This window comes from Acomys minous (genome assembly GCF_964271855.1).
Source record: "Acomys minous genome assembly, chromosome: 12".
Lineage (NCBI taxonomy): Eukaryota > Metazoa > Chordata > Mammalia > Rodentia > Muridae > Acomys > Acomys minous.
This window is the reverse complement of record NC_140493.1, coordinates 111,729,734-111,741,875: the sequence shown is the minus strand read 5'-3', so window position 1 is coordinate 111,741,875 and position 12,142 is coordinate 111,729,734. Positions and strand designations below refer to the sequence as shown.

Here is a 12,142-nt window from a genome sequence, read left to right as displayed (position 1 = left end):
CCTCCTCATCCCTGGGGTGAGGGGAGGAGGACAAAGCTGACAGAAGACAGCTAGGCACCTCTCCTGCTCTGAGGCTGGTGTCCGTGTCCCATCGTCCCCCACCCCACGCTCACCAGAGAGTACCTGAGTCACAGGTCCTTCCTTAAGAGGAAAGTGAGAGTCGGGTTTGCCCTAAAGCTTCAGTGTGGCTTTTACTTTTCATTTTCCTAACGGGATAGCCATATCCCTCAGTTTCTGAACTGGGGACAGAGGCCACACCCCACTTTCCCCACCTCATGTGTGCAGGTCCTTCCCAATGCCTGGCTGGTAGCCCTGTGGTGAGAGAATGTGTTGGAGCGGCCATGTCAGGGCATTGGGCCCAATTAGTGCCCCGCGTGCTTCTAAGCTCCCGTTCTCTGACCTAGAATTAAAATTAGTTTTCTGTGGAACTCTCAATTTGCAAGCTCAGTTCTGAGCAGTTCTTAACCGCGCTGGGCTTAGTCCGGCAGGGAGCCCAGGCAGCCATCACCTGCAAACCTGGGCAGTGCTGCTAGTGTCTCCTCCCTCCCTTGGCTAGTCTGGGAACCTCACCTCTCCCTAGCCCCAAGCAGCTCTAGGTCCTACAACCTCTGTGTTCAGTGACCACCCTTCCCGTAAACAGCCTGTCCTCAGTCCAGCTTGGGGCAAAGGTCGCTATCCTAAGTGGTCCAGCCTCAGCAGAGCCCAGAAGCAGGGAGGCTGTAAGGGGGTCAGCACATAGTGGGGCTGTTTACCAGGTCAGCATTCCTGAAGGCTTGGGCCTGTTACCATGAGCTCCAGAGGCTCAGCCCCGATACTCAGCCCCGCCCCCCAGTTCCTGTTCCCGAGAAGTCTAAGAACTCACACACTCGCAGCTGAGGAAGTGTTCTTGCTGTGCCAGGCACCAACCACCCAGGGCCCCCACTGTTAGACCAGTGGGACCAGGTCTTAGACACACTGTTCACGTCTCGGGGGTGGGAAAGGGAACCATGCTCAACACGCACAACTGAAGGTCAACAAATGACACACCCAGGGCTGCTGGGACTGATGCAGCCAAATACATGCGCCTCCTTCTCCAGTGGTGGCTGTTGTTAGGCTCACACATCCCAAGCTGTGCCGTGTGCCTGTCACAGGATGTCCTCCACACAGACAACTACACCAGCCTACATCTGACTTTCTGAACCCTGCGTTCACCATGGTCTGACCCTGCTTGGTCTGGCCAGGCCAGTGAGTGGCACGCAGGGTGGAGAAAGGTACACAGAAAGATGGAGGGGGAAGCCTCCCCAGGCTGCAATAACAGATGAGCTGCGTCAAGGCCTCTGCTTCTGTGCCTTGAGACACTCAGGCCACTCCAGGGTACGGGGTCAATTCCCAACAGTAAAGTTCCACCCTCCTGGTTAACTCAAGCAGTAGTTCCAGCAGCCCTAAAAAAACCAAAACCCTGCCCCCACCCATGTAACAGGACGTGGGCACCTCTGCTAATGTTGCCCATCATGTGGGGGTCTGGTGGACATAACAGTCCAAGAGCCCGCAAAGACCTCGAAGCCCTAGCTGAGCCCTACTCTGGAGCGCAGCGTGGGAGAAGGAAGTAGATCAGGAGCCATAGGGGCAAAGGCCCTTCTCTAGTAACCACCTGCCGCAGCCCTCACAGACCCACAGCAGCCCGGGGAGGCCCGCCTGCGCTGCTGGGGCCTGAGCAGGGCTGCAGCCCCTGGTGGGGTCCAGGCCTAGCAGGGGGGTGGGCTCCATTCAGCTCACACACTGAGGCACTTCCTTCCCTCAGGTCCCTGCTCAGCTGCCAGCAGCCACTCTCTATGCACAGGGCAGACGGAATCCCTGGCCAAGTTTGCAAAGGCTGTGGGAGCCTGCAGGACCCGCACCAGGGAGAGGAGTTCTTGAGTAGCCTGGTTGGTAAGGCATCCCAGCAAGGCTGACAGGCTACTCCAATATGGTGGCCGGCGTGCCTTCACTCAGCTCACAGGAACCAGGACAGTCGTACATCAAGCACCCAGTACCCTCAGAGGTGTGAGGTGAGAGACTCCAAGAATATCACAGGCTGCCTGCTTGGGTGTCAGAAGCACCGTCTCTGGTGCTCTCTTGGCACTCAGGAACCAGTCTGAGCTGGTGTCACGGGCCTGCACAAAGCCCTGTGGGGGGATGAGGCTGAAGAGTCCAAGTCCAAAAGCTGCCTGGGTTGCGGGAATTTAGTTAATGTCAGCCGGGGCCACTTAGGCAAGCTCTATTTAAACAAGGACGACAGTGAAACACTATCTACCTCCAGATGTAGGTGTATAGTAGCCGTAGCTCAGAGGTAGAGCGCCTGTCTAGCGTACATAGGCCCTAGGTTCAATACTCCACTCCCCACACACAGCCCACCAGCAGCAGCAGCAGCAGCAATCCGTGTGGACCCAAACTGGCAGGACTGGGTGACATAGGAGCAGCAGCACAGGACATGGCCTTCCCTAGAGGAACACACAGATGTGAAACACTCTGCTAAGGGTCAAAGTGCTGCTTCCCACAGAGACAAGGCTCTCTGTGACGCGGGTTTGGGGAGGCGGAGAAGGGGTCCATGAGGAAAGTGCCACACGCTTCTTGTCTGAGCTCAGGAGAAGGCCAAACACAGACAGCTCGATCTCAACTACAGGGAAAACGAGGCTCAGAGAAGACCTGGAGGCTGTGCCCGGGGAAGGCAGGCCAGCCGGGCCAGCTGCGGCCATAAGAAGGCCAAGGGCACCCAAGCCCAGGGCACCATCGCCACCACAGCCCTCGCTCCTGCAGTCTCCAGTGGCTTGCACGGGACTCTCCATGTAGCACCCACTCTGAGGCCACCTTCTGATCACCTGATCACCTGACACCCAGGGCCACGCTCTCTCACTTCTCAGTCAACTGAGGTTGGGCAGGCACCACTGGGCAGGCACCACTGGCCACGGCGTCACCGTCCTTCCTCAGTGTGCTCACGGCTGGCCAGTCTACGCGGACATGGGTCGGAGGGGCGTAAGCACTCTCACCCTGGCAGAGCTAAGCTGATGCACTCAGTCATGCCTGTGGGGTAGGCACCCGTGTTCTACTACGTCAGATGCCTTCATGCCGTCAGGATGACTTGTCACGGCAGCTTCGGGTCTACTGCCGTGCATTCTGTGCTTAGTGCCCACAGCATCCTCACGGGCAGCAGGAGGCACCTTCCATGTGTGTGAAAGGGAGTGACGAACGCACAATCAACATGGACAGACCTTGAAAACATGCTCAGTGAAAGAAGCCATACTCAGGGTCACACGGTGTGACTCTTTCACAGCTGATGTCTAGAACAGGGAGATCTATAGAGACAGAAAGCAGGTAGGTGTTCCTGGGAAGGGGAACAGGTGACGGGGGTGGGGAGTCGGGGCGGATGGGGGTGACTGTGGCTGGATATGAGGCTCTTTGTAAGCTTGGTAAACTGCTGCAGATTGACTGGCGTGGCGGTTGTACAGGTCTGCAGATGTACTGAAACCCACCATACTGTAGGCAGCTCCCATCACTGGGCTACCAAGCTGGTTTCCGGAAGGTTCCCTCTAGGTTGTGCACTCACATGGGAAGTCCTCCTGCATGGCCCACGTCTGCACCGAGGAGCCTGCTCCCCTCCCAGGCAGCAGGGTTATGTCTGTTCAAGAACAACTCAAGATGGCTCAGAGCAGCCCCTCTGTGACAGCACAGCCTGTTATATGTCCTTGGAGGCAGCAATGGGTCACAGGAGGTCATTAAAAAGGACTAAGGCAGGCTGGAGATAAGGCAGGCTGGAGAGAGCTTAGCTCTTAGTTTTGCCTTGCAAGCATGAAGACTTGAGTTTGGACCCCAGAACCCACGTTAAAAACAAACAACTAAAAAGCCCCAGGTGTGGTGGTCCGCACCTACAATCTGAGCACTGGGAAGGAAAGACGGGTGGCTCCCTGGGCTTGGTGGCCAGCCAGCCTGGGCTACTGGGCAGGCTCCAACTCAGTCAGAGACTCTTAAAAAGAAGGGGCAAAGAGCCTACAGGGAAACGACACCTCAGGCTGTCCTGTGGCCTCTACATATACACGAGTGTGCCTGCATATGAATGTACCTCCACACACACAGACATGCACACCCTGCTATTGCAGCAACATCTCATGAGGAGTGCTGCCCAGGCCTGCTCTCTCCTTCATGGCAGCCGGGCTCATGGCAGGGTCCTCCACAGGCCTGGGACACCCCCTACCAGGCCACCTCAGAGCTGCTCACTTGCCTAGTGACATCGCCATCAAAGAAGGCGCTCTCCCCCAAGCCTTTCCCACTCTCCTGAGCCAAGGGGAGAAGCCAGAGGCACTGTGGGCACAAGAGGGACAGCACATGCCTTGGGTGCTGCCTGATGCCACAGGCAAGCGTGGGGACGCCAGGCTGTGGAGCCATACCTTGTTCTCTGCAGGCCCTGTGTCTGCGTTTCCTGGGGCCTCCTCTACAGACACTGGGCGTGCTGTCTTATCCCTTCTTATCTGTACCACTAGGGCTGCAAGAGTAGGTGAGAGAAGCTAGGCCTGGTGATGCACCCCTGGAATCCCAGCACTTGGAGGCAGAGGCAGGCGGATCCCTGTGAGTTCGAGGCCAGCCTGGTCTACAAAGTGAGTCCAGGACAGCCAGGGCTACACAGAGAAACTATGTCTTGAAAAAAAAAAACAAACAAAAAAGAGTAGGTGAGGGGTCTTTAGGCCTATTTAGCATTAGGACACTGCCCATGGCTCTGATGTAAGTGCCAGTCTGGCCACAATATCCTAACCTGATCAGCACACAACACCTGCAGTGCTTGGAAGCCTCCAGGGCCATCTGCCACAGATGACCGAGACTGGCGGCCTGGGGTGGGTGAGCACAGGCTGATAAGAATAGCTGTCTGGGGTCTGGCTCTGGGCAGGAATCCAGAGGGACAGGAGAGGACTTAGTTTGAGCTCCTGGTTGGTAGCCGAGACCCTCTCTAGCGTCTTTGCTGAGCTAACCACCCCTCTAGTTCAAGGACATGGGGCTCTCCCCTGGCGGCCGGCTCACCTGCAGCTCCTTGTCCGAGTACTTCTGGGGATTCTTGCTCCCTTGGCTCTTCTTCCGGAGCTTCTTTAGCTCGGCCTGGCACTTGTCCAGGGCGTCGCCTTTGCTCCTCTGTTCGGTTTGGTATTTCTTCAGTGCAGCCTGGGGGCCCATGATACAACCACGGAGGCCCGTGAGCCTCACAGACGTCTTGGTGCTCCCTCCTCAGTCCTCCCCGCTTCCAGCTCCCCAGCCACAGCAGGTTCCAGCTGGTCAGAGTGAGGCAGGGGGCCACAGCTGCGGACCTCCTCCTCGTCTTCCTCTGACAGATCCCCAATTTCCGAGACCAAAATTAGCCTGTGAAGCAGCCTGGCCTCATTCCTTGGCCTGAGAGTAGATGCGAGGCCGTACACTCATGCGGTGAACACTACGGCGGCCTTGGCTAGTTGGCAAGGACAGCAAGGCACAGACACACCACTCAGGGCTTCTGTAGAACAAGCCAAGTCATCAACTATATGGCGAGGGGCTGAGGGGCAGGGGAGCCGCACAGAACATGAGATGCCACTGGAGCGGGCAGGCCTGGCAATGGCGGCCCGCAGGCGCGACGCGGGCGGGGTGTACTTACACTTAGATACCTGGAGTCCAGCTCCACCTTCTGCTCCAGCTGTGTGAGCAGCTCATTGTGAAAAGACTTCAGCTGGACACGGGGAGGGAACAGACTGTTAGGCAGCTCTGAGGTGCAGGAGAAGCCTGGGCGCTGGCACCACGTAAGGAGGACCCCTCAGGGCCATGCAGGCCCCACGGAGCCAGGAGGCTCTCAGGGTGAGGACTGGACATAATATGAAACAATCAAGGCTCTGGGTCCACTTCCCACCACCCTCCCTCCGCTGAGTCGTTCAGGCAAAGGCCTCAAGGACCTGAATGCAGAGAGATGTCTGACTTAAGCGGGACCTGGCTCGGGCCATCTCTAAGGCACCGGGACTCTTGCGTAGCGCCGACTCTCACTGACCCCTCGCGAGACCCCAGCTCCCTTCCTTTTCTGGCTTTCAGTGTTGACTGCACAACTATGGAAGTTCCAAATGGACATACAACCAAAGCCAGTCCTCTTCAAGTGACACCTGATGCCCTGCTCACCTGTGTCTGCTCCCTGAACCCAACGGGAGGTTCCAAAGGCCAAACTCACCGTCTCTTCCAGCTGGTTCTGGATCTGCCGGTGGACTTCGGCCATCTGGAAGAGGACATCCCCTGGAGGGAAGAAAGCGCGTTAAACATTTCCAGTCGGTGTGCCTGCACCAGGGCTAAACCCTGGGCACCACAGGAGTTCTGGGACTCTAGACGGAGGAGTTTCTGGGAGACAACGCCAGATGGGAGGGGAAAGGGAAACAGAAAAGTCCAAAATGATGAGCAATTTCAGTCTGAGTGCCTAGCATCTGTGTGGAGCTCAGGTGGCCACGCTGAAGCCCATGATGTCCTGAGCCCCACACCAGAGCAGAGCATAGGGAACTAACCCCCCCACCCCCAACACACACACTTAAGGCCTCATTGCCAGTTTCCATGAGAAAATAAGTAAAGCGCTGAATGGTGTTCTGGGCCTGGCTCGTCACCTGGCTCCAGCCCCTGGAGGATAAAGTGGCCTCAGAACCACTTGCTGTGGCAGAATGTGCCCTTTTTACCAGTGGCATGCCAGTGACTCTGCAGTCGGCAGAGCTGCTGGGCTCACAGCTGGCAGGCAGGGGACTGCTGCTCTGGAGCAGCTCAGCAGGAGGCTGGGCTCACCGGACATAGAGCACTCCGGACACATTTTCTCAGCACATCACCACTGATGTGCCTCAGCCTAGTGTGAAGGGGAAGAGTCAGGCAGTAGGGGCTCAGCAGCTCAGCTGGGTCGCACCCACACCCCAGGCTGGACTAATGCCTGGCTTTGCCCATCTCTATGCCTAGAGCTGAGGCCCTGAGGGTCTTGGTTAGGTGCACTGTATTCTTGACCCATCACATGTCCTCTGTTGTCACTGGGACCCTAACTTTTTCCAGGGGCCTGAAACCCCGAGTCATGCTCAGGGGCTCAGGCTTACTTGGCCACAGGGGTCATGTAATGGGTCAGGTACACAGGCACCTACCCAAGACCAGTAAGCCTGCCTGCCCTCTGCTGCAGGCACCTCATCCGTAGAGCAAACTCCTCACTGTGTAGGGAAAGCAAGCAGTCTAGCTCCACTTGCTTGCTTGGCAACTATCTGTTGCCTCCTTTTTGAGGAGTCTCAGGCCCTGCCCAGGTCCTATGGACATAGAGCCTATGCCTGTGCCTGGAAGCTGGAGTGTGTGCTGCTGAGCTGCACCCCGAGTCCTTCCAGATGCAGGACTTTCCTCCCCAGGGGTCCCTCTTCTGCCACCTACTATCACCAGCTAGAAATCCCCTGACAACAGAAGCCCTAGCTGCAGGGTACCTCTCTCCAAGACCTCAGCTCCCCCTGGGAGTTCATCTGGGGCCCAGGAGGTCAGATGCTTGGGAGCCCTCTTAGTCCAACGACCAGAGGCACACTGTGCACTGACTTACGATCAGGCACCGTGACAAGGAAGTGCCAGGGAAGCACTCTGGGCTTTGCCTGATCTCAGTCTCATGACTGAGAGGGCCTGAGATCTACCTCCTGACTCTCAAGGCCCCACAGACCCCTGGAAATGGGCTGTGACTTTACCCAGTGGAAAGCAGATGACCACCATGGGCATGAAGTCTGGCCTGAGCAGGAGAAGCTGCCTGAGCCCTTGGCAGCTTCGGTTCACCCTTCCTGAGGACAGTGCCCATGCACCCAGCTCCTCAAGGGCTACGGAGTCCAGGAGAGAGGAATGGGGCAGTGCAACCAGACAGCCATGCATGTACCTACACACCTCCCTATAGGTTGGTGCCCTCTATTCTGACCACATCCTTTAGGCTCAGGATGGAACAGAGGACATCCCCTACCCCCAAGAGCAGCACACACTGACTCCCGAGCAGTGGAGAGCGGTGTGATCAAACAGCAGACCCTTAAAGGGCAGCAGTGATACTCAGGTGCATGAGGTTTCTCATAGGGTACTGTTTATGTGATGGGTGTCAGATCCAAGAGGACAGAAGTCACCATTCCATCTGGGCTGTGTCAACACAGACCAGCGTCCTGATCAGCGAGCCCCAGCTAGCAGCCTGTCCCCAGACCTAGTGGGCATGGGACAGGACGGGGACGGGGGTGGGGTGTGCACGCACGCGCGCGCATGCAAGCAATCATATGCACGTGGAGTCCTGAGCTACCTGCAAGCTGGTGCTGTGCAAGATCAGCCCACATGGTGAATTTTTAAACTGCATTTTACAAGCAGCAGAGCAGTGCGCACAACCACCAGCACTTAACCCCTGCAGTGCCGTGAGCTCACCTAGCTACCCTGAGCACCCCACTGCGGGGGAGGCAGTCCCGGGCAGGGCACTGATACCTGCCAGAAGCTCCTAGAAGTTTCGCTTGCTGGCCCCTGTGTAGCCCTCGCATCCAAGAAGACTAGTAAGGGGCTGGAGGCCAGCAGGGACAGAGAAGTAGAGGCTGAGCCCTCACTGTGGGCTCCATGACCTCCCACCTTCTCCTCTGCTCAAAGATCCTCCTGGGTGTACTTTGCTGAGGAAAAAGCTTTCTTTCTTTTTAAAGACTATATTTATTTTTCTTTCTGTAACAGCCCTAGCTGTCCTGGAATTTGCTATGTAGAAGCTGGCCTCAAACTCACAGATCTATCTGCCTGCCTCTGTGCTGAGATTAAAAGTATATGCCACCACCATTCAGTTTAAGATTTTTATTTTGCTGAGTGTGGTGGCACATGCCTTTAATCCCAACACTTAGAGAGGCAGAGACAGGCAGATTGCTGTGAATTTGAGGCCAGCCTGGTCTACAAAGTGACTCCAGGACAGCCAAGGCTATACAGAAAAGCCCTGTCTCAAAAAACCAAAAAGAAAAAGAAAAAGAAAAAAGAATCTTGTTTTTAATTATGGTGTGTGTGTACCTGAGTGCAGATGCTCTTGGAGACTAGAAGAGGTCGTCAGATCCCCCCCCCCCCAGGCTAGAGTTATAGGCAGCTGTTAGCTGCTGACATGGGTTCTAGGAACCAAACTTGGCTCTTCTGTAACAACAGCATGCACTCTTAACCACTGAGCCATCTCTCTAGCCCCAGGAAGAGGCTTTTTAACCAGCCTCAGCCAGGGCAGAATCCACCCATCCCCTGGGGACCTAGAGCTCTGGGGTGCAGCACAGGTGGGACCTAAACTTGAAAAACCGGATCAGATTGGGAAAGGAGGCCCAGAGTGCCAGAACAAACAGTGAACTAGGCAGTAAAATCTCTACACACAGCTGCCGCCTGATGACCTCTCAGGGAGTGGAGCATCAACCGGGCTGACTGGAGCAGGTGGCCCATCCCAGGGTGCTGGCGTGAGAGAGCCCAGAGGGACGGAAGCCCCTGGCACACCAGGGCAGTGAGTCAGCCTTAGCACATCCAGGTAGCAATCACTTAGGGTGATGATGGGGCTGGGGACAGGAGAGTTCCAGGCCCCCAAAAACTTGGGAACTTAGGAATTGAGGTAGAGACCCCCAAAAGTACATGTGGGTGCCAGAGACAACACCTGTCACTCAGGACAAGTCTAAAAAAACACAGGCAGGCAGCCTCGGCCACGCCCTCCTCAACCTCTACCAACTTACAGTGTGAGTCAGGTAGCTGAAAGGTCGCCACCAATGAGTCACTCTCCATGTCACCCCAACGGCTCAGTTTTAAAGATTTCTGGTACTATTAGCGGCCTGGCTTCATGTTTGGAGGGTTAGTATGCAGTTCAGTCCATGTGAGAATATCCCCCTTCTTAGGGGGAAAACGCAGGGACTAGGTACACCTACAATGCCCATCTGTGCTGCAGCAGAGGCCAGAACACCCTCTTCCCCTTTTCCTTTTGTTTGTTTGTTTCTCTGAGATAGGATCTCACGTATTTCAGGCTGGCCTCAGGCTCAAAATCACTATATAGCTTTAGAGAGCCTTGCACTGCTAGCCTCCTGCCTCTGCCTCCTGAGCGCGGGGATCACAGTGTGCACCAGCACACCCAGCAGACGCCCTTTCCGTGGCCAACTGATACTCCACGGGTGGAGAGCCCACGTGTCTAGGCTGCATGCCTTCACTGGCATCAGAGCCGACTCCTTCAGGATCCTGGTGTACACAGAGGACCAGCTGAGACAGTCAGCGTGGTAGACTGAACAGCTATTGGATTCTTGGACCTTCCATTGGTAGGTAGCCATTCTGGGGCTAACTGGACCACAGCCTGTAAGTCGCTCTAATAATTCCCCTTTCTTTCTATATATAGAGTCTATTTCAGGTCCTCTGGAAGAGCAGCCAGGGTTCCTACTCTCTTCGCTCCAATGCCTACGATGGACATTCTTTTGTTGTCTTAGGACACTGTCTCACCATGTAGCCCTGGCTGGCCTGGAACTTGCTCTGTAGACCAGGCTAGCCTTAAACTCACAGAGATCTGCCTGTCTCTGGCTCCTGAGTGCTGGGATAAAAGTGCGTGTTACCACGCCAGGCATGGTGTCATTCTTGAGTGCCTCTCAGCCACGGAGCCAGGAGGGCTACTGGCAGCCAGAACCTAGTAGATGGGCAGGCTGTGGGGTCTTTCCTCTGCCAGTGTGGAAAGACGGGAGAAACTTTAGAAGGCTCAGGGTTTCCCTGGAGAGAGGAGGGAGGGGTGATGGGCCTGAGCTGGCCTAGGCGCTCCTGAAAGCCCTCCCCTGGCTAATCCTAGACAGTGTAAAGCTAAAGCGAGGAAACGGTTCTCCCTAGAGGCTCAACCTCCTCCCAGTGAGTGACCTGGGTGCTCTTGCCAACACTCGGGAGCCTTGTGCTGATGGCTGTCACAAAGCAGGAGCTGGGATGGCCAGAAGCTGGGTTGGGAGGTTCAGGACTCAGTCTTGTCTTAAGTAATTCCACCGCTGCCGACAGATTCAGGCTGATTTGAAAATTATACAAACCCAGTGTGACCCACACCCTACTGCTTGGTACTGAGGGCCTGTGGCAGGAGAAGCAGTGAGGACAGCAGAGGCAGAGATGCCATGACGGCTGCACACGGAGTCTGAGGCTGGCTAGTAGCTGAGGGACTGAAGGACAAGGTGGACCCGAGGGGCAGTACAGGCCACGGGCACCCCGTGAGCTCAGCACAGAAGGAAAAGGCTGTAAGGGAGATGAACTCCAGGGGAACCCTCAAAACTCAAGTAGGACTTCAGGTGGGAGTCAGGCTGAAGAGGGTCTGTACCAGGGGGAGAGCCTGCAGAGCCAAAGCAGGGCGGAGGACACAGCAAGGGCACTGGACATGGAGGACAGACACACCCATGTGCCAAGTGCCCCAGGGGTGGCACGGCAAATGCACCTAACAGATGACAGAGTTACTGGGAAGAATAGACTTGAGGGAGCAGCAGACAGCGGCCGATCTCAGGTGTCCCTGACTAGATCCAGGTGTCACAACCGCCCGGGTGACACATGAGAGGGCCTCTGTGGATGTGTGAGGAAGCCTGGAGTGGCCATGGAGACTGGGAACAGAACAGGGGAGAGGAGAGGGACATGCAGTCACAGGGGAGGGACAGGGCACAGGTTCGGGGACACCTGTGCCCGACGCCTCAGGCAGCAGCCATGGGACCTGCCTTGCTGCTCCTCCCAGTCCTAAACCCAGCCTAGGTGCAGACCTCGCCTTCCACTTGAACTTGGCAAGCACCAGGAAGTCTTTCTCCTGGGACACCGAGTGCTGGCAGCGGGGACTCAGCACACCATTGGCTGTGGCTGTGGGTGAATCCCGGGCAGGCTGGTTCTACAGCTGCTCCCAGGGACTCCCAGAAACAGTGTTGGGTCAACACGGTAGGAAGTTGCCTGGAGATGAAAAGGGGGTGCCGTGGCTTTGTTGCTTCTTCTCTGTGGCTGAGAGGAAGGCAGGGCACACACTCTTCCCACCCACCCTCTAGAGTCTACGGGAAAGTTGCAGGGATAGTACAGTGAATACCGCTAGCCTTCGCCGCCACACTTCTGAGTGCCAGCGCGGGCCCACGTGTTTAGCTCTTCTCGTCTGAAATGTTAACTGTGTGCACATCGTTTTTCTCAGCTAGTTGCTGACACTATG

General features: G+C 56.2%; 1 protein-coding gene across 4 annotated transcripts in view; it reads right to left on the bottom strand.

The window, feature by feature from the left end:
- The window catches only part of BAIAP2 (BAR/IMD domain containing adaptor protein 2), a 64,742-nt gene that overhangs the window by 19,443 nt on the left and 33,157 nt on the right, over positions 1–12,142 (bottom strand). For all 4 annotated transcript variants that reach the window (XM_084751167.1, XM_084751166.1, XM_084751164.1 and 1 more), the window contains exons 4-6: positions 6,185–6,246; positions 5,627–5,698; positions 5,026–5,163 (exon numbers count right to left, since the gene is read on the bottom strand). In XM_084751167.1, coding sequence (XP_084607293.1) covers positions 5,026–5,163; positions 5,627–5,698; positions 6,185–6,246 — 272 coding nt within the window. The remainder of the gene's footprint in view (positions 1–5,025; positions 5,164–5,626; positions 5,699–6,184; positions 6,247–12,142) is intronic.